The sequence below is a fragment of the Toxotes jaculatrix genome, chromosome 22, assembly GCF_017976425.1.
Source record: "Toxotes jaculatrix isolate fToxJac2 chromosome 22, fToxJac2.pri, whole genome shotgun sequence".
NCBI classification, from domain to species: Eukaryota; Metazoa; Chordata; class Actinopteri; family Toxotidae; genus Toxotes; species Toxotes jaculatrix.
Window position 1 is genome coordinate 10910283 of NC_054415.1, and position 23281 is coordinate 10933563.

Consider the following 23281-nt stretch of genomic DNA (forward strand, 5'->3'; position numbering starts at 1 on the left):
CGTCATTTCTTTGAAAAAATGCAATCTCGAGGGGTTTTCATCTGAGACGGAAGTGGTGGATAGTTATTTATTGCATGTATGTAAAGCTGTCTAGAAATATTAGTAACAGTGAAATTGCTATTGTTGTGACCAACAAATATATATGAGAAAGACATTTTAGATTATGCAATAAAATAAAGTAAGGTCACGTATTTAGCACACATTTAACAAAATTGTTTTCGATGTTCCACCGGACCTCTGCAGAAATATTGCTGCCTTGAGGTGCTGTAGGAAATGCTGAGTTTCGTCTGTTGAAAATGTTCGGCAAAGTCGTCAAAAAAGCATTATCTCCCCGTTCACTTTACTGATAATACATGTAATATCGCAGCATTGTCGTTTTTACAAAACAAAAGAACAGCTATAAACCGCTGTCCCTGGTACAAGTTGGTGCAAATTGCTATTTACAAGCAAAACATTGCCTTTTACACAAGCAGCGAACTCGGAAGTAGTAAAAGGTTTCCGATTGTCCCTGAAAGCACCGTAACAGCTCTCCCAACCTTGCTAGTTGTAGCTAATACGATGGCTAATGCAGCTACAGTACCTACAGACGACGTAAAATCATATGGAAAATGACATTCAGCAAAACAAAGCAAAAGGATTAACGCATTTTTTCTACGTACTTTCACGGAACCTACTCAAGTTATAGCGGACTGTTCTGCTCAGTAGACTTTCTTAGGTAACGTCAATGTTAGCTGCGCAACGGCTAAGCTGATCTTAGACAGCCAAATTAGCTGCGTGCTAGTTTTCCATTGCCTCAAATGCTTCAATGAATGGGGGTGGATGCACAGAGTGAAGGCACCAGTCAACAATGTACGCTCGCTACTACTAGCCTCCTCCTTGTTGTGGTCCGGCTTGGCTGCTACTTAGCTCAGGTGCTCGAAGAAGTGAACTCAAAGAGTGGAGCTTATTCGTGGAAACCTGACAGGCGAGCGCGATTACGTTAGCTAACAAAAATTGCCAGTTAGCTAAAGGACTCAGCCAACCGTGGATAAGTTTGTTAGAAATCCATCATCTCGAAGAAATCATGCACTACCCAGGTACATAGACGTAGCAATAGCAATGTTAGCTTGCGTAACATAATATCGCAGCACTCACTGTGAAGCAGGAGTGTTTTTGTTTTGTGTTTACCAACTCACTTTCAAATACCGTGATCGCCCCTAGCCCTAAAGTAGTTTTTTTTTTTGTGAAGCTGTCGTTTGTGAGAAGGGACGATGGCGTCTCTGACTGACCCTGCCCTCCGTCCCAGGTAGGGGAGTGGTGGTGGAGACTACCCGGCCTGACCTGGCCTGGCCTGGCCTGGCTTGGCCCGGTCCGCTGTTTACGGGTGATGGGAAAACACTGATCAGTAGCTGCTCGGCTGTTGTATTTATGTATTCACTTTCGGACTAGATTATGGTTCGCCATCGCGACTGGGATGCCCTGTCACTGAAGTGATTTGCTGTTTTGTATATTTGCGGGATCACGATGGACACGGAGGAAGTTCCCCACGAAGAAAATTATTGGAAATAATCATGGACTGCTGAGCTCAACTCGGCGCATTTTGTCACGTATTGTTTTTAAAGACTGTTTCTCTGGAACCACTCCAACATGTCTTCATTTGCTGAATTCGTCCCACCTCCTGAATGCCCGGTTTTTGAGCCGAGTTGGGAGGATTTCTCAGATCCTTTAGGATTTATCAACAAGATCCGACCGATCGCAGAGAAAACGGGCATCTGCAAGATCCGACCCCCCGAGGTAAACTCATATCATTATAAGCATTGGATTAAAATCTGTGAGTATTTGCCTGTTAGGCTCCTCTTTGGGCCTGCGTGAATTTTTGCGACATTACTAGTTGCCATTACTCTAATAGAGGTCAAATAAGGCTTAATTTCTTTGCGCTCAGGCGTACATGTTTTGAACTTGGATGACACTGTCTTTTAGTTGTTGTTCAGAAAAGTTTTAGAAAGACAAAGTAAATTCAACAGTTTCTTTGTTTTTGTTTTCCTGATGGTTAGCTAAGTTACAGAACCACAATTGTACCACGTTAGCTACGAAGATGCGACATTGAGCCACATGCAGGCCTGTAGCTCCTGTCAAACAATAAACCCTCATTTATGATATAAACACATACAAGCAATCATTCGACTACATTTTGTATTCTAGGACTTTAAATTTGTTAGTATTGTGTAGTACAAGTTGTAAATAATAGTTTCAAACAGGCTCATCTGCACTTGTGTATGACTGGTGGTATTGTGTTATGAATACAGTAGTTCTAATCACCAACCTCACTGAATAAGCTGTCCTCATGCGTTTCCTTTTTTTTTATTTGTGAAACACTGATTTGTTCCCAGTTGCAGTGTTGTTATTGTCATTTCCACATGACCGATGTTGTTTTGGGAAGAGTTAATCTGTTTCCTGTCATTCAGGACTGGCAGCCTCCCTTTGCCTGCGATGTACGCAACTTTCGCTTTACTCCTCGAGTACAAAGACTGAATGAACTTGAGGTGAGTTTGTTTACCAAGAAGATGCATCATCATAACAGAAATAATGAGTGATGGTGTGTCTCAAGTGTTGCTTTATGAAGAACATGGAAAAACATTCACAGTGACAACATGTATTTTGGAAACTCTTTTAAATGCATTCAGTTTTGATTGACATTTCTTGGAGAAACAGTCTTCACATTGTACACTGCTCCAAGGTTTCTGTCTTGCACCTTTCAAGGTTTTTTTTTCTTTTTTTTTAATTCTCTTGTAAAGTAAGGGCAGCAGGGAAGTTTCAGTACCAGAGTTATAAGGTTTTCACCTAACCAGAGCAGTATACGCGTGTATTAAAGTGCAGCCATTCAGACATAATTTTGCCTGAGGTGTCTAGTGTGCATAACAGCAGAACATCAGGCTCATGCATTTAGAGTCTGTCCTCTCTCCTCTCTGTTCTGCCTGTCCAGGCCCTCACTCGTGTTAAGCTCAACTTTCTGGATCAAATCGCAAAGTTCTGGGAGCTGCAGGGATGTAAGATTCGATTCCCTCATGTGGAGAGGAAGATTCTGGACCTCTATCAACTCAGCAAGGTAAAACTAGTTACATTTGTTCACCCACTTTTATATACTGTTAGCAAAAAAGTTTTATGTGCATTTGACGATGTGGAAACCTGTGTGTGTTTCAGATTGTGTCGTCCGAGGGCGGCTTTGAAACGGTGTGTAAAGAGAAGAGGTGGTCCAAGGTGTCTAGCCGAATGGGCTTCCCATCTGGAAAAGGCACTGGCTCACTGCTGCGCTCCCACTACGAGAGGATTCTTTACCCCTATGAGCTCTTTCAGTCTGGGGCCACGCTAACTGTGAGTCAATACTTCATGTAGTTGCTTCATAATAGTAGTCATTCTGTAATTACAATTAACCCATTTCCGTCCATAACAACTTTTTTGAAAGTGGAAAAGACATCCTAAATGACTTTTCTTTAAACTGAAATGTTATATCAGCTCTCAAAAGTTGGAGCAAGTAGATATATACAGCATGTGAGTGGGTGTTTATATTGAAATGACTCTTCTGGTTACTTCACTTTTTCCTCTCCATTGAGCTAAATTTGTTTTGGCTGACACCAGTGTCTCTGTCACATTTCAGCCTTGGACTGATTAATACTTTGGGGACACCAACCAAACCTGGCCTGACCAAATCAAATGTGTTGCAAATAGTATTGTGTCTAATAATAATATCCCTGTTTTCCAAAACCCAACTCCTTTCTCCAATCAGGGCATCCAGAGGCTGTATGATGATGAAGATGATGGGGAGGAAGTAGATGAGGGAGTTGGCGAGGAGGCGGTAGAGGAAGAGGAGCAAGACGAGGAGGAGGAGAAAGAAAAAGAGAAAGATGGGGAGGGTGATGCAACGCAAACCAAAGAGCGGCTTCTGCCTGAGAGACGGTCCAGGCGCCTTAAGTCTGAGGTAAACAAAAAAAAAAAACAAGAACACCTACAGGTCATATTGGTAATTGTTAGATGGACTAGGAGATTAGGCCATATTATGGACAGTTTCATTCCTTTTGCAAATATCAGACTAGTCAATTCACCAAAAATACTTGAGTCGTTTTAACACTGCCCACTCTGCTTTTAGCATCTCTTTCCCTGCTCCCTACCCTGTCTCCCAGCTGTGGCAGACATAGCCCCCAGAGGCTGTTTAATATTTGGCCTTTTTGCAGGATCACTGTTTCACAGTCTGATGTTGTTGTTGCTGTGTTTCTCTAGAGAGAAAACAAGGAGCCAAAAGGCCTCAAAATCTTCAGCACAAGTCCCAAGATGGTGGGCTTGGAGATTGTGTCAGCTGGTAAGGATCATATTTGGTTGACCTGTATTTTTCACACATGGGAGCCAGTGAACAACATGTCAGCAGAGTTACTGTATTTGCTTTTCTTACATTGGCAACTTTCTCTTAGATGATGGATTCAACAAGAAGCAGCGTCACCTCAAAGCCCAGGCCTTCGCCATCAAAATGAGACCACGCAAGGAGACCCTGGAGGTCAACTTTGTGAGTATCAGTTCATTGTGTTTGACATTTGCCTGATGGCAGACATTCATCGCGTCTTCTGTTACTCTGGAAAAGAAAATCCCTGTATTCTTTGTGGCACTTATCCCCCAGATCGACCTCTACCTCTGCCTGGTGTGTGGTCGGGGCGATGAGGAGGACCGGCTCCTGCTGTGTGACGGCTGTGACGACAGCTACCACACCTTCTGTCTGATCCCGCCTCTGCAGGATGTGCCTAAGGGGGACTGGCGTTGCCCAAAGTGTGTTGCTGAGGTAATGCTTGAACACTTCTCATTAAACAGCTATCGAATAGTTACCTTATCATTCTACTGTCCTGTTGTGTATTTAATCCTCTTTATATAACATATTTATTATATATTGTCCATCTTCCCTCGCAGGAGTGCAGTAAGCCCAGGGAAGCTTTCGGCTTTGAGCAGGCTGTGAGAGAGTACACTCTCCAGAGCTTTGGAGAGATGGCTGACCACTTCAAGTCCGACTATTTCAACATGCCTGTACATGTATGTAAAATCTGATTTTTAAGCTAGAATACATCAGCTGTGTCATGGATGTTCTGCTATCCTCCCTCTGTCTTGCATTCCTCTTTAACACTTAGAAGTTAAGTGTATTGCTCACAGACTTTTACAGTGAAGAGCTAAGGCAGGGACTTTCATTAGTTCCACTTTGTGCCCCCAGATGGTTCCCACTGAGTTGGTGGAGAAGGAGTTCTGGCGCCTGGTCAGCAGCATCGAGGAGGATGTCATCGTAGAGTACGGAGCTGACATCAGCTCCAAAGAGGTGGGCAGTGGATTTCCTGTCAGGGACGGCAAGAGGAGGCTGCTGGGAGATGAAGAGGTGAGAAAACTGTTTCATAGTTTATATTTCTAGTGTTGGCATGACAGACCTCTGTGGAAGAGGCTTTTATTTATTCACATCTTATCTTGACATGACTTGTTGTATTTTTGTTGTGTTTTTCCAACACATTTCGAAGTAGTAGCTGTAAGTGGTGTTTTTATTTAATGACGCATGTAAAAACATGGCATATGGCCTGGACTAAAATAAAGCACTTTATATCCTCCCTTGTCAGGATTACGCCAACTCAGGCTGGAACCTGAACAACATGCCAGTGCTGGAGCAGTCAGTGCTCACCCACATCAATGTGGACATCTCGGGCATGAAGGTACCCTGGCTTTATGTGGGCATGTGTTTCTCCTCTTTCTGCTGGCACATCGAGGACCACTGGAGTTACTCCATCAACTTCTTGCACTGGTGAGACAAACTCTGTTGTAAACAGTGTATTTTATGTTACTGGTGTAAACATAAAATACAGTATTTAAAGCAAAAAATACAGCTGAGAATTGAAAAAGTAAAACTACTGAATTCAGGTTCTGTTTATTTTGTTCTGCTTGAGCCTCAGGTAAATATCCTTAATGTCAATTTTTTCTTCTCTCCTTTTTCCAGGGGTGAACCGAAGACTTGGTATGGAGTGCCGGCCTCTGCAGCAGAGCAGCTGGAGGCTGTAATGAAGAAGTTGGCTCCAGAGCTGTTTGACTCCCAGCCTGATCTTCTCCATCAACTGGTCACCATCATGAATCCCAATATCCTCATGGAGCATGGCGTCCCTGTATGTATCCTGGGCCTGAGGTTGATATTTGATCTAATTTGATATTTGTCTTTTATTCCATGTAGTTTATTAATCATGCGTGTGTATTTCCTACCTTCAGGTGTACAGGACTAATCAGTGTGCGGGGGAGTTTGTGGTGACCTTCCCCAGAGCCTACCACAGCGGCTTCAACCAGGGCTACAACTTTGCAGAGGCTGTTAATTTCTGCACTGCTGACTGGGTGAGATGAGGAGTCAGATTTCTTCTACTTAAAAAAAATAAAATAAAATTATGGAACACGGGTGTTCATCTTTCACTCATGCTCTTCCTCAGTTACCTATGGGTCGTCAGTGTGTGGCCCACTATAGACGGCTTCACCGCTACTGCGTCTTCTCCCATGAGGAGCTGCTGTGCAAGATGGCCGCTGATCCAGAGAGCCTTGACGTGGAACTGGCTGCTGCTGTATTCAAGGAAATGGGAGAAATGATGGAGGAGGAGACAAAACTCAGACAGGCTGTCCAAGAAATGGTGCGAGGAATCTTTTTTTTTTGTGAAAGTAGATAGATGTTAGTGATCCATGGTAACCTGGCTTTGAACCTGTGTTTTGTTTGCAGTTTGATATAACTGTCAACAGTTGTTTTCATCAGTTCTCTTTCCTCTTTACCTACAGGGGGTGCTGTCCTCAGAACAGGAGGTTTTTGAGCTTGTCCCTGACGATGAGCGCCAGTGCCACAAGTGTAAGACAACGTGTTTCCTGTCTGCACTGACCTGTTCCTGCAGCCCTGATCGTCTGGTTTGTCTACACCATGCAGCAGATCTCTGTGACTGTCCACTGGGCAACAAGTGTCTCCGGTGAGAGGTCTTGCTTTTGGTCACAGCGCCAGTTTAGTTAGATCTATTTAAAAAATACCTGTCATTAAAGTTCATTATTTGTAATTAAATCAGTTAGTGGGAACCTACTCAGCGTTTACTTGGCCACACAAACCATGTGAACTAGATATCTGCATGGTATATCTCAGGTATCGCTATGATCTGGAGGAGTTTCCGTCCATGCTTTATGGAGTCAAGACACGGGCTCAGTCCTATGACACATGGGCGAAGAGGGTGACCGAGGCCTTGGCTGCAGACCAGAAGAGCAAGAAAGGTTTACTTTATTATTACTACAAATGCATACATAAATGTTACAAAAAATGTTTGTATTTTTGTAGTGTTGTATATTTGTGCCATTTTATGATTCTTCTGTGTGTCTCATAGACCTTATTGAGCTCAAGGTTTTGCTGGAGGATGCAGAGGACAGAAAGTATCCTGAGAACACACTGTTCCGACGCCTTAGGGAGATGGTCAAAGAAGCGGAGACATGCTCCTCTGTGGCCCAGCTGCTGCTCAGCCGGAAGCAGAGGCACAGGTCAGTGGACATGAATACACAAACCCTCAATGTAATTCGAGTAATTTACTGATAAAAACCAGCATTTACGCACACTTGAATATTTCTTTCTCCATTTGGTAAACAATACTCTTATCCGCTCAGGTTCAAAGGTGAACTAAATCACCACTGTTTTTCTGTGTGTGTATGCAGCAGCCGACTGCGTTCTGAGAGCAGTCGTAACCGCACCAAACTGACAGTGGACGAGCTCAAGGCCTTTGTGGATCAGCTCTACAGGCTGCCCTGCATCATCAGCCAGGCCCGACAAGTCAAAGTTAGTCCCGTCTATACCTACGTGCATACCCAAGCACATGGTTATGATTGTATTCAGCCATTTTGTGAATGAAATACGTTCCACACCTTCATTTTTTTATTCCTTTTATTCTTTTCCCTATTCCTTCTTTTTTCCTTTTTCCTCTGTCTGCAGGAGTTACTGGAGAATGTGGAGGACTTCCACGAGCGAGCCCAGGCGGCTCTGTCAGACGAGATGCCTGATTCCTCCAAGCTGCAGGCGCTGCTGGATCTGGGCAGCGGCCTGGACGTAGAGCTGCCTGAGCTACCAAGACTCAAACAAGAGCTCCAGCAGGCCCGCTGGTTGGATGAGGTAGGCCCTTACGTGCCACAACCTGTTTATATAGTTTAAATGAGCTGTTGTGATTGTGGCCTCACTTAACATGCTGTCCTCCTCACATTGCAGGTGCGTGTCACCCTGGCCGAGCCCCACCGGGTCACCCTGGAGCTGATGAAAAGGCTGATAGACTCTGGGGTGGGTCTGGCTCCACACCACGCGGTGGAGAAGGCCATGGCCGAACTGCAAGAGATCCTCACTGTCTCAGAGAGATGGGAGGATAAGGCTCGTGCCTGCCTGCAGGCCAGGTAAGGCACACATACAAATGAATACAAACAAGCTTTATGAGGATGTTTGCACTTTACCACAGTTCTGTTCATTATTTTATAAACCTTATTAAAGATAGAATGCACATAAACCTCAACTTCAACTGGTGCCACTTACCAAAAAGCTGAGTCATGCTTCTTCATGCCATACCTGTCTTCCTGTAACCCCAGGCCTCGACACAGCATGGTGACCTTGGAAAGCATTGTGCTGGAAGCTAGGAACATCCCGGCATATCTGCCTAATATTTTGGCCCTCAGAGAGGCCCTGCAGAAGGCCAAAGAGTGGACCGCCAAGGTGGAGGCAATTCAGAGTGGCAGTAGCTATGCTTACCTGGAGCAGCTGGAGAGTCTGCTGGCCAGGGGTCGCTCCATCCCTGTCCGGCTAGATCCACTCGCCCAGGTGGAGTCTCAGGTGGCAGCAGCTCGAGCCTGGAGGGAGAGGACTGCTCGCACCTTCCTCAAGAAGAACTCCACATACACACTGCTCCAGGTGGGCTGTCACAAGTCAGGGATAGGGTAGTTGTTGATTTGATGTTTGTCTGTGAAGTGTGTAAATCATCATCAAACAAAGCTGGGTGATAAATTCACAAACATAAACTGGAATAACATGTATTTTGAGCAGAATTAAAAATTGTTGCTGTCCATTGTGTCTCTTCTTCTTAGGTTCTCAGTCCTCGTGTGGACATCGGGGTCTATGGTAACAGCAAAAGCAAACGGAAGCGTGTCAAAGAGCTCATGGAGAAGGAGAGAGGAGGCTTCGACCCCGACACCCTCAGCGACCTGGAGGAGAGTCTCGAGGAGGTGCGAGACCCTTCCACTGTTGTTGCAGCCTTCAAAACCAAGGAGCAGAAAGAAGTGGAGGCCATCCACTCACTCCGTGCTGCTAACTTAGCCAAGATGGCCATGGCCGACCGCATCGAGGAGGTCAAGTTCTGCCTGTGTCGAAAGACGGCCAGCGGCTTCATGCTGCAGTGCGAGCTTTGCAAGGACTGGTTCCACGGAGCGTGTGTCCCTCTGCCTAAGACGGGATCGCAGAAGAAACTCGGTGTGGGTTGGCAGAGTAATAGCAAAGACTCCAAATTCCTGTGTCCGCTTTGTCAGCGGTCAAGGAGGCCGAGACTAGAGACCATTCTGTCGCTGCTGGTGTCGCTGCAGAAGCTGCCGGTGCGGCTCCCAGAAGGAGAGGCTCTCCAGTGTTTGACAGAGAGGGCAATGAGCTGGCAGGTATGCAAAGAAATTACATCACTGATTATGTAACAGCCATCACCTGCTTTACTTTGAACACTTACTTTCCATGGTGTGATCTCTACTAAATACCCACCTATACACTGGTCTGACTGTCCTACCAGGACCGAGCACGTCAGGCTCTGGCCACCGAGGAGTTGTCCTCAGCCCTGGCAAAGCTGTCTGTGCTGAGCCAGCGCATGGTGGAGCAAGCTGCAAGGGAGAAGACCGAGAAGATCATCAACGCTGAGCTTCAGAAAGCTGCTGCCAACCCTGACTTGCAGGTACTTGATTTGAATGATTGAATGTATTAAATGATTTTAATCTCTGTCGTAGTGTTGTGTAGTTCTTGTGGCTTTCACTCGGGCTTTAGATGTAAGTATGAAATGCACCAGAAGAGGGCACTAATATGTAATATATCATAGCCCACAGGAGTGGATTGACAGCCTGAAGTGTGATCAAATGCAGGGAATTACAAGTATGAGATAAATAGCATACATTCTATTTTTAGTACTTGAGAAGTGCTATTGAAAACAGGAAAACTCTCCTTTGTTTTGTTATTTAGAAGAAGTGAAGTAGTAAAGTTTTAACAGGACTGTATACACAGACATTTGTGACAAAATGCGGCACTAAATACACAGAACATTAGAGATGCTGAGCGTGTGCGTGTGTGTGTGTGTGTGTTTTTCCTTCTCAGGGCCACATCCAGACTTTTCAGCAGTCAGGTTTCAGCAGAGCCACATCACCTCGCCAATCTGTGGACTACGATGACGAGGAGACAGACTCGGACGAGGACATCAGGGAGACCTACGGTTATGATATGAAGGTGAGTGCGGCAGCAAAGGCCTGATTTTAACTGTGTGATTTTGCTCAAAAACTCATATCAGTGGCCAGGGTTTTTTTTCTAATTCTTTTCTTTGTTTGTGTCTCTTTTTTTTTTAAATTTAAGGACCCAGGTGAGGTGAAGCCCTACCTGTTCTGCGATGAGGAGATTCCCGTCAAGTCTGAGGAGGTGGTCAGTCACATGTGGCCGGCTGCCACACCTTCCTTCTGCGCGGAGCACGCCTACTCCTCAGCCTCCAAGTCCTGTGGACAAAGTGAGGGCACATTTGCTTAAATTTTAGCCATACCTATCACTTAATTTGTTTTATTGAGTATTCACGCTCAAATGATTCAAGGCTAGATTTTATTAGACCACTGTTCTTCTTACTTACACTCTGGAGAAGTACGAGATTCTGTTTTTTTTTTGTGTGTGTCCCTGATTTCCTCTGAAATAACTTCCTTTGTCATCTCACGCTCAAAATATTTACGTCAGACCTAGGCACACCCAGAAAGCAGCCCAGGAAGACCCCTCTCGTCCCTCGCAGCCTGGAGCCGCCAGTGCTCGAGCTGTCCCCGCAGGCTAAGGCCCAGCTGGAGGAGCTGATGATGCTGGGAGACCTGCTGGAGGTGTCCCTGGATGAGACCCAGCACATCTGGAGGATCCTGCAGGCCACACACCCCCCCTCCGAGGAGAGATTCCTGCAGGTCATGGAGGTAGGGAGGTCATTTATTACGCAACCTGATTGCAAAGCCGGAAATGAATAGTGACTGAATATGAGGATTGTGTTTGAGTCAGTGGTTCTGGTGAAGAGTTTTGCAAAGAGATACACAGATAAAGTTCAAATTAAGGAAAGTCATGCCTGCGCAAAGAACAGAATTATGGATAGAAGTAGTAATTCTTGTTTCATCATTCCTTTGTTTTCTCCAGCCTGATGATTCTCTGATGGAGAAGCCCCTGAAAATCAAGCTTAAAGATTCGGAGAAGAAGAGGAAACGGAAGCTGGAAAGAGCCGAGCACCACCACATGCTGATGGCTGCCGCCGCCGCTGGCGGAGCCTCAGCAATGGGAGAAATACGTCCAGCCAAGTCCAAAGAACTGAAAAGGGTGGGCCTAGAGCTCGGCCTGGGTGGGAAACCCAAGAAGAAGAAACTCAAGCTCAACCTGGACAAGAACCGGGAGATGAAGCAGCTAGCCAAACGCTTAGCCAAGGAGGAGAAGGAGAGGAAGAGGAAGGAGAAGGCAGCCGCCAAGGCAGAGGCCATCAGGGAGGGACTGGAGAAGAGGAAGGAGAAGAAGATTCTCGACATTCCCTCCAAGTACGACTGGTCCGGAGCTGAGGACTCCAATGATGAGAACGCTGTGTGTGCAGCCAAGAACTGCCAGAGACCCTGTAAAGACAAGGTGAGGACTCAGTCATCAGCCCCCACAGTTTTAATGAAAAACATATTATCTGAATATTGTGGTTTGGTAATGAAACTTTTTTGTAATAATATAACCTTGAGTCTCTGCACTTCAGATCAAGATCTGTGCTGTTAGGAGGTTGTGCAGCAGTAAAAGAGGCACAAGGGATGACTCATAGATGATTGATAGACACAGCTATGGTTTAGCAAGTAACAGAGGTCAGAAGTGACCATGAGACTGTGCACCTGTTTAAACTCAAAGTTCTGTATGTTTTAAATATCATTTACTTTAAAAATATTCCTTCAAAGCCACGCATTTACCAGGACTATGGGCAATGTTCATGCAGGATTATCCAAACTCACATTCCAAAACGTTAAAAGCAAGTGTGTATGTATTGTAAAAGTCCATATTGAAAATATATGAGTAACAATGAATCTCACCAGCCATGTAAGATGCCACAGCCTCTTATATGTTGGAAGTTGGGGATCAAAAGTTGGCGACCTGTAGTAGGTTAAGATGTCTTCACATTTAGGAGATCCAAATACACCAATCAGGTGTGTATTCATCCAAATCCATAGGCCTGATATACTTTTGGTATTCCTTTATGCTGTGATTTTATACATTGACAAAATCTCCCTGATGCAGATTTCTCTTTAAGTGTAGACTGACCTCCTGAAATCAGGCATGATGGTGTGTTAAAATGTAGCTGCTCTTGTTCTGTGCTGTGCTGTTGGAGGACCATGATGTTAGCGGATTTAGGGTCGGACAACTCTTCACCCTGCTTAGTAACATCCCTGCCACGCTCAGAGACATGGTAAAATGCTGTTTGATTCTTCGATCGGAGCAAGTTTACAGGTGTCTCCCACCGAATGACACAGGTTTTTTTTTGTTTTCTGAGTACTGAGTTAATAACAAACACTTCTCAAAATGAACATCATGGAACTTTATTGAATATCAACAGCTGATAACAGCACTGGAACACCTTAAAGAGAGTTACACATAACATATTAACAGGACTTACCGATGTGGGTCTTTTTTGAGACAGCACTCCAGACTCCCCACCAAGTTAACCAGTGGCCAGTCTCCTTCCCCTTTGTGTCCACAGGGCAGCCAATCAGAGCTGAGGAACTGGTAGGCCTGCAGCTCTGTGGGTGGAGTAAAGATGATGAAACTGTGAAGGTGCTGCTCTTAACTAGGCTGACAACACCTGAAGCTGGGATGATTAACAGCTGTATGGTGTTACTGACATTTAGGTGTTTCCTCAGTCATTTCCTTTAATAAACAATCAGTCCTAATTTTAAAGAACTGAGAATTTACATCCACTAATTTAATCTCGGATGCGAGTTCAGATCTGACCTGTTCAGCTATGTGTTCTTATCATAAATTCCTGGGTTTGCATGTGCTCTCTGTGTGTTTTTATCTGTCTCCGTTGCCCCTTTGACAGACTGGTGACCTGAGGCACATAACCATGAGGCAGTAATTCTAGTTTCACTAGTTGTCATAATGTTTCCTTGTCAGTTCTCGCTCGCTCACATGCCTGCGTTTGTCTCCACGTGTAATTTTCCCAGGTGGACTGGGTTCAGTGCGACGGCGGCTGCGACGAGTGGTTCCACCAGGTGTGCGTGGGCGTGTCGTGCGAAATGGCAGAGAACGAGGACTACATCTGCATGGACTGCTCCCGCAAGGCCGCTGGGGCGAGCGGAGGAGGCGGCGGGGTGACCGTGGAAGAGGTGGCGGAGGAGAGCGTGGTAGTGCTGACGACGTCGATGTGCAGCGGCGGTGTGCAGAGCCTGCCCTCGTCTGTCGTGGCCTCGTGGTCTCACGTGTCCTCTGCCCCTCATTTAAACCCAGCAACGTCACATCAGCAACAACAGCAGCAGCTGCCGCAAGAGCCTCAGCAGGGCAGTTAGCGCTAAAACAAAGGCCTAGGACTGCGTTTGAATACTGTACCTCTCACAATGAGTATAACACAAAACCAGTATCCAGGCAAGCATTTCAACCTGTCAACCTGTGAGACTGTACAGCATCTGACAGAGAGAATAACCCTGTATAAATAAGCGTGGCTGAAAAGGGTCAAGCTTGGGGCATTTCTGTAACTTCCTGGATTACAGAGCACAAGAACAAAAACTTGCACCTGGAAGACAGAGAAGAATCCCACTTTGACCGTGTGGCTCCAGCAGTGACATGTTCTCTCCCAGCACTGCAAAGTGCTGTTAAGGTTGTTTAGCGCACAGATGAGACTTTGTCCCCCTACAGCAGTTTTAGGTCTAGAAACATCCACCAGCTTCTTCCTGGTCTTTTTTCCTCAACAATAACAATGTCATTGGTACACTTAACTTACAGTCAAATAAACACCCACTTGCTCCAGCTGTTGTGTTCAGTGCAAACCGGCAAATAAACAAATATGTTCCCAGTCGTGTTTTACTGGACATCCTGAACCACTCGTCTCTGTCCTCAGCCTGGCCCTTCAGACAGTAACATCTCAATATGTAGGACTCCAGACTAGGAAAAACAAATGGTTGTAATGTAGTGGAATTATTTATAATGTACATAGCTTTTAAGCAATTAAAACAAATGGATTGTGGCTTTTTTTTGTTTTGTTTTGTTTTCTCACCTTTAATAAACTATTCCTAGTCAAATGATTGATAAATGTGATGTTTTTTTTGTGCTAATTGTTTGAGTGAGTTTTTTGGTTTAACTTACACAGGAAATAGAGAACAGAACAACAAAAATTTTTGCAAACAAAACTTGGCTTATTAGGGACACATCCAATACAAAACGGAGAAAACTGTGACTCATGGCCATGTTATTGAGAGGCTGATTGGTTTTCAGGTTGCAAGTTACGCTTCACATTGTCTATGTTACACATTAGCTTCATTAGAGGAAAGATTGGTTGCATGTTGAGGGGCTCTGGTACAAAGACTCACATGTTAAATTACATGTTACATGTGTGTTTCCCCTTAGTCCTTAAACAAGACTCTCTGTGTGTTTGCATTTGCGAATACCTTTTTTTGAAAATCCTTAATTTTGAGTCTGTCAACATCAATTCTCTTGGTGGAAAAAGTAATAACTTTATAGTATTTACACATGAATTCATAAGTGTATTTCTGTTGCACAAACATGGACATTTGGGGGAAGAAAAAAAAAAGAGGGGAGGGGAGGCGAGGGTTGTGAGTGGGGGCTGGGTGGTGTGTACTGATCTCCGCTACTAACTCAGCTAAGTCAAATCCGGTGTGAACTGACCTCAGCTGCTTCAGCCTCCATCTGAGTGTCTCACCTCTGTCACTGAAGATGAGAGTTTGAGACATGCAAGGCATCAATGATACATAATCAGTTATGTAACCTCTGTAATTCCTATTATTGCATGCTATTACATCTTCACCAAATTTATGACTTCAGTCTAATCACATCACAACACATGATGGAAATGTGGTTCTTTAAGTATGACCACATCTTATTCCTCCACAGGGATGGAAGATTTGCCAGTGTGTACTCCAGCCTCCACTTTGGGCAACCCCAGAAATGTTCTCTTAAATTCCAGATTTCAACAAGGGAATGCTTGTTGAAGAAAGCAGAAGTCACGAAAGGTGTTTTATTTTTAATAAAAAAAAAAAAAGATTCATCTTTGAATGTCTACATACATATTTTTATATTATATACATAGATATTCATATATATGTCATGTATTGTATGATTATATATATGATTTTGTTTATTACACAGTGCCTTTAGCAGAGGTCATCAATTGCAGGTGAAACTTGAAACAGAACCCTGACAGTTTCAGTGTCATCCTGTCCTGGATTCTTCTGTTGCACCTTATTTTAACCACAAAGTGATGGTAGATGATGCACTTTGCTCTGAAGGGGGCAGACATAAGGAAAGAAACAGGAGGCTGGCCTAAGTTTAGCATTACAAACCCCCGCCCCTCTCCTCAGTCATGTTAAATACTAAAACATGAGCATTTTAACAGATAAATCTCCCCAGACATCTTCAGTGTTGAGACGAGAGTTGCACACAGCACCGTAATGAAAGGTAAGTCATGCATGTCAGCAAAATAGATTTCAGTCATCAGGTCCACTGAAGGCATTTCTTTTAGTTACTTTATTTCTGTGTTTAACTCACAAGGACTGCATTACACCTAACGGAAATAGCTGCAATTCATAATGTTCACATTGCTGAGAACTTATCTTTTTGTTTTTGTGTTTTTCTGGTGAATTTTTAGTTTGTAATTGATGAAAAGAACTGAGAGTGCACTCTTCTTTAACGCTCCCCTTTACATTCATGTGATTTAAAATGTGCAGTTGCCAACTTTGCACCTGGAATTGTTTGATGTCTTTCTAAGCTGCATCTTGACTCTTACTGAGAATAGAAAAATACATTTCAGGCAACAGCCAACATCAACCAGCTTCCATAACCTGCTGCAATATTGCCCTCCTCTCTGATTTGTAGGCGACGCTGCCAAAGCAAGTCTCCCCAATGGCACCAACAAAGACCTGCTGGCCCCCTCAACGGAGAAGATGGAGGAGCGGGGCCAGTGGAGCAACAAGTTAGAGTTTATCCTGTCAGTCGCCGGCTCCATCATCGGCCTGGGCAACATGTGGCGCTTCCCTTACCTCTGCTACAAGAACGGAGGAGGTGAGTGGGTGTTGAACTGGGGAGAGAAAACAAGGAATGAATGTGCCTTAGAGAATCCCATACTACTCTGGTGCACCTTCACAATCAACCATGCAACCATGAATAGATGATTGATGGCAGCTGATATGAAAGTGGGGATTTAAATCAGAGTAAACGCATTCAAAAACCCATAAACAGAGCACTGCAGAACAACTGAGTACACTTTTTTTAGAATCAAAAGTCAATCTCAGCTTTAGACCCTTGATCTCAGGTGAGAGAGATAAAAACAGATGGATACAAATACTAAAAAAAAAAATCAGACCCTAAAAGTATGTGACCCCCATTTTCTTTTGGACATGCCTGCGTAGCTGCTAAATTGGACACCCCGCTCTCTCTCCCTCCATGGGGCGGGCAGGGTTAAGGTTCAGGGCTGAGCGGGGTCAGACAGCTGTTGTTGCTCCTCGCTCACAGCAGCTGTCCCTGCGGAGAGGCGGAAATCTGAGCACGGCAAACATCCTCGGCCACCCAACGGGACATCAACAGAAAAGGCTGGAAAAGAGAGGTGGCAGTGGCTCAGGTCAAAATATAACATATCTGCATTTAAAGAAAAGAGCAATGATAACCTTTCCTTATTCTCCATGCAGAACTTCATGGCTTTTAGTCCAATCACACAATATGTAACAGGTAATCCAAGAAAGAAAGCGTAGGCTAAAGGGAGAGATGGTTCATACTCATCTTAAATCAATCTGCCTTCCCCATGAATCATTATGTTGTAGCAAATTCGTCTTTTGTTGTCTTAACAAACCCACCAGGATTAAGATTTGGCTTTAGGATACTCCACAATAGGGGACTCAGCATGGCCTGTTGGACAACTCCGTGTCCTCAGTGGTTTCCTCTAGATACTCTGATTTCCCCCAAAGTCCAAATTGATGCCAGGAAACTGTGTGAGAGTGAATGTATGTGTGCATCTGTTTCTGCACTGGCACTGCAATAGATCAAAGGAATGATGTTTACAGCTCTGACCCTTGATCCTTTGCTTTTTCTCAACTCAGGTGCATTCCTTATCCCCTATCTGATCTTCCTGTTCACCTGTGGCGTCCCTGTCTTCTTCCTGGAGACAGCCCTGGGCCAGTTCACCAGCGAGGGGGGTATTACCTGCTGGAGAAAAATCAGTCCCTTGTTTGAAGGTAAGGAGGACAGGTGTGTCACCTTAAGCCTCAGATGTATTACTGAATGAGCCTATCAGATTCAAACCCAGGGGCTCAAGGGGTTGGGGGGCCCCTGTGCTGGAGTCTCTGTTTGAAGTGACTGTTAATCACATGAAAAATGGACCATAAAGACACACAAAACAAAGAACCTCTGTCAGGTTTTGTAATATTCTTCAGTGTAAAAATCTGTATCCATAAGTATCCTTCTTTTCAAGATTTAAGGAAAATTGGCTTATTTTCACATTTCAAAATCATCATTATTATTATTGTCTGAGGCAATCTCCATATACTAAAACATCCCCTCTGCAGGTCTTGGCTATGGTACCCAGGTGATCGTGACTCTGCTGAACTTCTACTACATCATCGTTCTGGCCTGGGGGATTTTCTACCTGTCGTTCTCCTTCTCTTGGGACCTGGCCTGGTCGTCCTGTAACAACACATGGAATACAGGTAACAAGTGAGCATCCAAATGCAACAGAGGTTCCCACCAATGTCTTTGAGACATGTAAGAATGTCTCCATTTTGTTCTTTTTTTCCTCCAGAAAACTGTGTGGAGTTTCAGAGAAGAAATACCTCAATCAACACGACAATCAACCTGAACGGCACCTCTCCTGTCATTGAGTTCTGGGAGTGAGTTTTCAGACTGCCTAATGATGCAGCACTGCATATATTAATAACAATATTGTTTCAACCTTGTGTTTCCTTATTGCCTCTGCAGGAGAAGAGCGCTGAGAATTTCCCCAGGCATTGACCACATGGGCTCTCTGAACTGGGACTTGGCCCTGTGTCTGTTCATTGCATGGGTCATGTGCTACTTCTGCATCTGGAAGGGGGTGAAATCCACAGGAAAGGTGGGTGAGAGGTGATTCAGAGTCTTGTCCTAATCTGCACCTTAGAGCGCAAGGGAAGAAGCCAGGTGACTGTTTATTATAACAGTCCTAGGGCACATTAAAGATGCCATCTGGTGTTTATTTTATTTATTTCTTGTTTGTATATTTAACACCACTGTTTGTGTGTGTGTCAGTATAGGTGGTCTACTTCACTGCGACCTTCCCCTATCTGATGCTGATTGTGCTGCTGATCAGGGGGCTCACCCTGCCTGGAGCTGGGATTGGCATCCAGTTCTACCTTTACCCTGACTTGGGGCGACTGGCAGACCCACAGGTAGCAAGATCTCACACACAAAAAAGGAAAATCTATTAAATAATGTCTACTATATGTATCTAGCATGTGATTACCTTTAGGTAACCTGCACAAAAACATCTCTCACCCAACCACAAAATCACAGAATCCCAGTGAGGGCCCTTTTTGTGTTAATGCTCCACGTGGGCGAGGGCGCACCAGGTGCAGGTATCCTGTGGTTCTCAGCTGGGGAGCCTAGTTTCTGCTGGGTCCATCTGCTCTCCATGAAAGAGGCAGGGACCGCAGGGATCAAATGCAGGGCCAGGACACCGCTGGGACTGTAAACACAAGCTCTACCAGGACTGAGCTGCAAACAGTCAGTTAACCAGGCTTCTCCTCTATGGGAGGACAAAAGAGTTTTAACTGGTCCAATCAGGAAGACTCTGTCAGAGTCTCCATATTAGCTCAGAACTTTTCATAATTTCTCCTGTTGTTAAATTCTGTTTTGTCTCCATCTGGCTTAGTCCTGTCTTAGTTTGTCTTATCATAGGGGTTAAAATTATTCTACAGCAGCGCCTGATTATGGCTGACAGTTCAGTCAATTTATTTCCATATAATGACGGATCTGTAGCTGTAGCTGTCCTTCACAGATCCAGCTCTTTCTCTATATTTATGGAAGCTTGGTTTGTTAATCAGTGCTAAGACAAACAAGACCAATAGCAGACTTTTAACACTTTACTATTGTGCAACTGCATCAGTCAATGATTATGCACATGAAAGCTTAGCATGTGAACTCCTCTGGATTATCTAAACACCGAATAGCACGTTTGTGTATATACTTCAGCCTGCAAGTGTGTGCACATTCTCATACTGGATATACAAGTATGTAATTTAGCATCACTTTGCGGCAGGTGTGGATGGATGCTGGCACCCAGATCTTCTTCTCCTATGCCATCTGTTTAGGGTCGCTGACAGCTCTGGGCAGCTACAACAAATACAACAATAACTGCTACAGGTACATACGCAATATCCCACTGGAGTACATTCTCAAAGATACAGGAGAAAAAAAAAAAAGTTAAAATGATACTGAAAATATTATCAAGTTTCCATTTGCATTTTCTGTGGATTGCAGTGAATTTGTTCCACTGTTATAAGAAAATCTGCTGTCTGTTGCAGAGATTGCCTCGCGCTGTGCTTTTTGAACAGCGGCACCAGTTTTGTGGCAGGCTTTGCAATCTTCTCCATCCTGGGTTTCATGTCTTATGAACAGAATGTTCCCATCTCAGAAGTGGCAGAATCTGGTGAGACTTGCATAAGCTAAGGAATAGCACCAATGATCTGTTTTTTGTTTTTTTTTATCCTTAGAACCAGCATTTATTAGTTGGTTTAAGTGTTTGTCCTTGTCTCTCTGCAGGTCCTGGACTGGCCTTCATAGCTTACCCCCGTGCTGTGAGCATGATGCCCTTCTCTCCTCTGTGGGCCGCCCTCTTCTTCATCATGATTGTTTTTCTGGGGCTGGACAGCCAGGTAGAAAGTCATGTACTAATTTTAGCTCATGAATGGTGTTTTCAGAGCTTTTCATTTTCCACAGTACCAAGTATTACTGAACCTTTCTTTGTTTTCTCCTCTCTCTGTGCTCCTTCCCATCAGTTTGTGTGTGTCGAGAGCCTTGTGACGGCGATAGTCGACATGTACCCCGCTGTGTTCCGCCGTAAAAACCGCAGGGAGCTCTTCCTGTTAGGTGTTGTCCTCTTCTCCTTCCTCATGGGCCTCATCATGCTGATGGAGGTAGGGATCACACTCTGGGACCACACACACAGATGCAAGCACAGAGACAAAGATCTGCAAGCACAAATGTGGGTTTCATTGGACAATAACTATAATTATAACTGTAATTATAACCACAAATTTTTATAGCAAAAGTGACAATATTTTGTATATTGTGTTTTAAAAATGTATTTTAATATCTAAGGTGTTTTGACTCATTATGTTTTTCCTAACATGGTGAAATTGCTTCCAAAGCAGCATTTAGACTGAAACAAATGAAATATGTTGCAAACATACTGTACACTCCAAATCAGGCTGTTGCTTGAGGAGGGGGGGTAGCAGCTGATGGTTGTTTAGGGATAAACCAGGTCAGGATGCTTTGTTATGCTGAAATAAATTCTTACGGAGACCAACATAGTTGACATGGTTTCACCTCTGCACAGCTGGAAACATGAATGCTCTGCAGAGGTGTCAACAAGTCATCATTTTGTAAGTACAAGCAAGTCAAAGGTTTTGTGCAACACTTCTCAGGTAAGTCTCAAGCATTGTTATGCAGCGCCGCTACGTCCTAAGAAACACTGTCACTTGAAAGTTAACATCATCGCTTTTTGCAGTACGTTCACATAAACAATGGATTTTTCAGTTAATTTCCTCTGTGTAATTCTATCTGTGTGGCTGGAGGTAGGTTTTTAACACACAGAGCATAAGCTGAACTAAATTTCAATTTAGTTCATTAGATCATTTAATTCAGTCAGTCTGTTTTGTGTAAAAACAAATGGATTGAGTGTAACAGGTTAAATGCCCTGCAAAAACTGTAACTTAGCCCTTTATATCTCTCTCTCTGTAGGGGGGCATGTATGTCTTCCAGCTCTTTGATTACTACGCAGCCAGTGGCATGTGTCTTCTCTTCATGTCCATCTTTGAGACTGTCTGCATTGCATGGGTCTATGGTAAGCTGAGCTTCTTTCATTTGTGATAATGGAGAAATGTTTTTTTTTTTTTTTTTATGAATGTATTTGTCAGGAAGACATTCAGCTATGAGCTTTAAGGAGCAGTATGTCATGACTAGTCCCTAAGGGGGGTGTTTTTGAATCCTTTTATGTTCTGAACTCTTTTGTGGACTTTTGAACTCTTGTTTAGTTTGTTAAGTTTTGTTTATAGTTCCTGTTTTATTTTGAAATCACTGCCCTTGTGTATCTTGTCTTGTTCTACTTCCTGCCTTTGTCTTGTTTCCCTCCTTTGTGATTGTCTGCCCCGCCCTAATTGGTTTCACCTGTTGCCCATTGCCTTTTGTATTTAAGTCTCGTCGTTTCCCTGTGTTCTTGTTAGTCTCATGCAGTTGTCACACGTTTTGTCTCTTGCCCTTGGCTCATGTCTTTCGCTTTTGTTTCTCGTCTTGCCTCTCGTCATCGTATCCCCAGTCAGGTTGTGTATTTATTTGTTACTTTGTTTCTTCTTTGGTTTTAGCTCCTTGATCCGTGTTTCTCCTTGCTAAGAGTGAATTTGCGTTTGCATTTTGTATTTTTGTTTTTGTGCCTTTTTTCCCCCTTTATGAGTGATCCTTGTTTTGATCCACTTTGTTAGAATAAACACTATTATTTTTGATTACGTCTGTGGGGTCGCGCATTTGGGTCCAAGTCCTTGCCTCCTAAGCCGTGACACAGTAATGTTTAAAAAAAAAAAAAAAAAAGTTTTTGCTGTGTTTTTGCAGGTGCAGATCGCTTTTATGACAACATTGAGGACATGATTGGCTACCGTCCAGGACCTTACATCAAGTACTGTTGGTTGTTCTTCACCCCAGCCACATGCATTGTGAGTATCAACAAACTAATTGAGTAGACACATGGTTTTCCAAAAATGACAAAGTCTGACCACAACTGATGCCTTCTCTCCTTACCTCTTGCAGAAATTAAATATAGAAAGAAATTAATTCTTCTCCAACAGTAATATTTCTCTACTTGTTTCCAGGGTACCTTTGCCTTCTCCCTCATCAAATACACTCCTCTAAAGTACAACAATGAGTATGTGTACCCGTGGTGGGGCTACGTCATCGGCTGGCTGCTTGCTCTCTCCTCCATGGTCTGTATCCCACTCTGGATGGTGTACAAGATCAGCACTACCCAGGGGACCCTCCGCGAGGTAATCCATGGAAACTTTTTAGGGTACAGACCCATGCTGCTTATTAAGTGACATGTCTTTGTCTTATATCAGACTCTCTGCAGCCCATTAACGGTGGTTTATTTTTCTACAGCGCATTCAGCTGCTCATCACACCCTCTGAAGATTTACCCAAAACCAAGAGGGAGCAGGAGAAGTTACTGGTCATCTTTGCTCCTGAGGGAGACACCACCATGACAAGAAATGGCTACTTTCCTGTCTCAGAGAGAGACTCCAACTTATGAAGCCCCAGTGGTCATGTGTATGGGACAGACATGTAGGTTTTGGTTCCATTCTTGACTTGCTGCACCCTTCCTCCATCCCAAAGATCACTGCAGGGAAAGATACAACAAACTGTCACATTGTCTACTTTAATGCAAAACATTTATGGAGGACTCAGGAGATAATAAGCCTACAGTGTTGGGTGTAGCAGCACCTGTACATTTCAGGGATGGCAGTAAAGTGATAAAAGGATACAGAAAAAGAAATTAAAAAGTAGTTTGGCATTTATTGGATTA

At 44.0% G+C, this 23281-nt stretch overlaps 1 protein-coding gene across 1 annotated transcript; it reads left to right on the forward strand.

The window, feature by feature from the left end:
* The first annotated feature begins 524 nt into the window (after nt 1–524).
* On the forward strand, nt 525–14538 carry kdm5a (lysine (K)-specific demethylase 5A). The gene is made up of 28 exons (XM_041030393.1): nt 525–1773; nt 2445–2522; nt 2963–3085; nt 3181–3351; nt 3764–3955; nt 4255–4333; nt 4443–4534; nt 4646–4804; nt 4930–5049; nt 5225–5383; nt 5616–5797; nt 5990–6152; nt 6253–6372; nt 6465–6659; nt 6802–6983; nt 7151–7275; nt 7386–7536; nt 7708–7828; nt 7982–8158; nt 8252–8430; nt 8620–8938; nt 9112–9672; nt 9798–9956; nt 10370–10498; nt 10622–10769; nt 10988–11208; nt 11423–11896; nt 13465–14538. Exons 1-28 carry the CDS (start codon nt 1627–1629, stop codon nt 13804–13806), a joined length of 5268 nt encoding a protein of 1755 aa, XP_040886327.1. The 5' UTR covers nt 525–1626; the 3' UTR covers nt 13807–14538.
* The last annotated feature ends 8743 nt before the right edge of the window (nt 14539–23281 follow it).

What these genes read in the sequence shown, in the direction of transcription:
- kdm5a (XM_041030393.1), top strand. Translation starts at nt 1,627, where the DNA reads ATGTCTTCATTTGCTGAATTCGTCCCACCTCCTGAATGCCCGGTTTTT. An exon ending in AGACCAGAAGAGCAAGAAAG is followed by an intron (nt 7,276 to 7,385) that starts GTTTACTTTATT and finishes TGTGTCTCATAG; the next exon opens with ACCTTATTGAGCTCAAGGTT. An exon ending in CCACATACACACTGCTCCAG is followed by an intron (nt 8,939 to 9,111) that starts GTGGGCTGTCAC and finishes TCTTCTTCTTAG; the next exon opens with GTTCTCAGTCCTCGTGTGGA.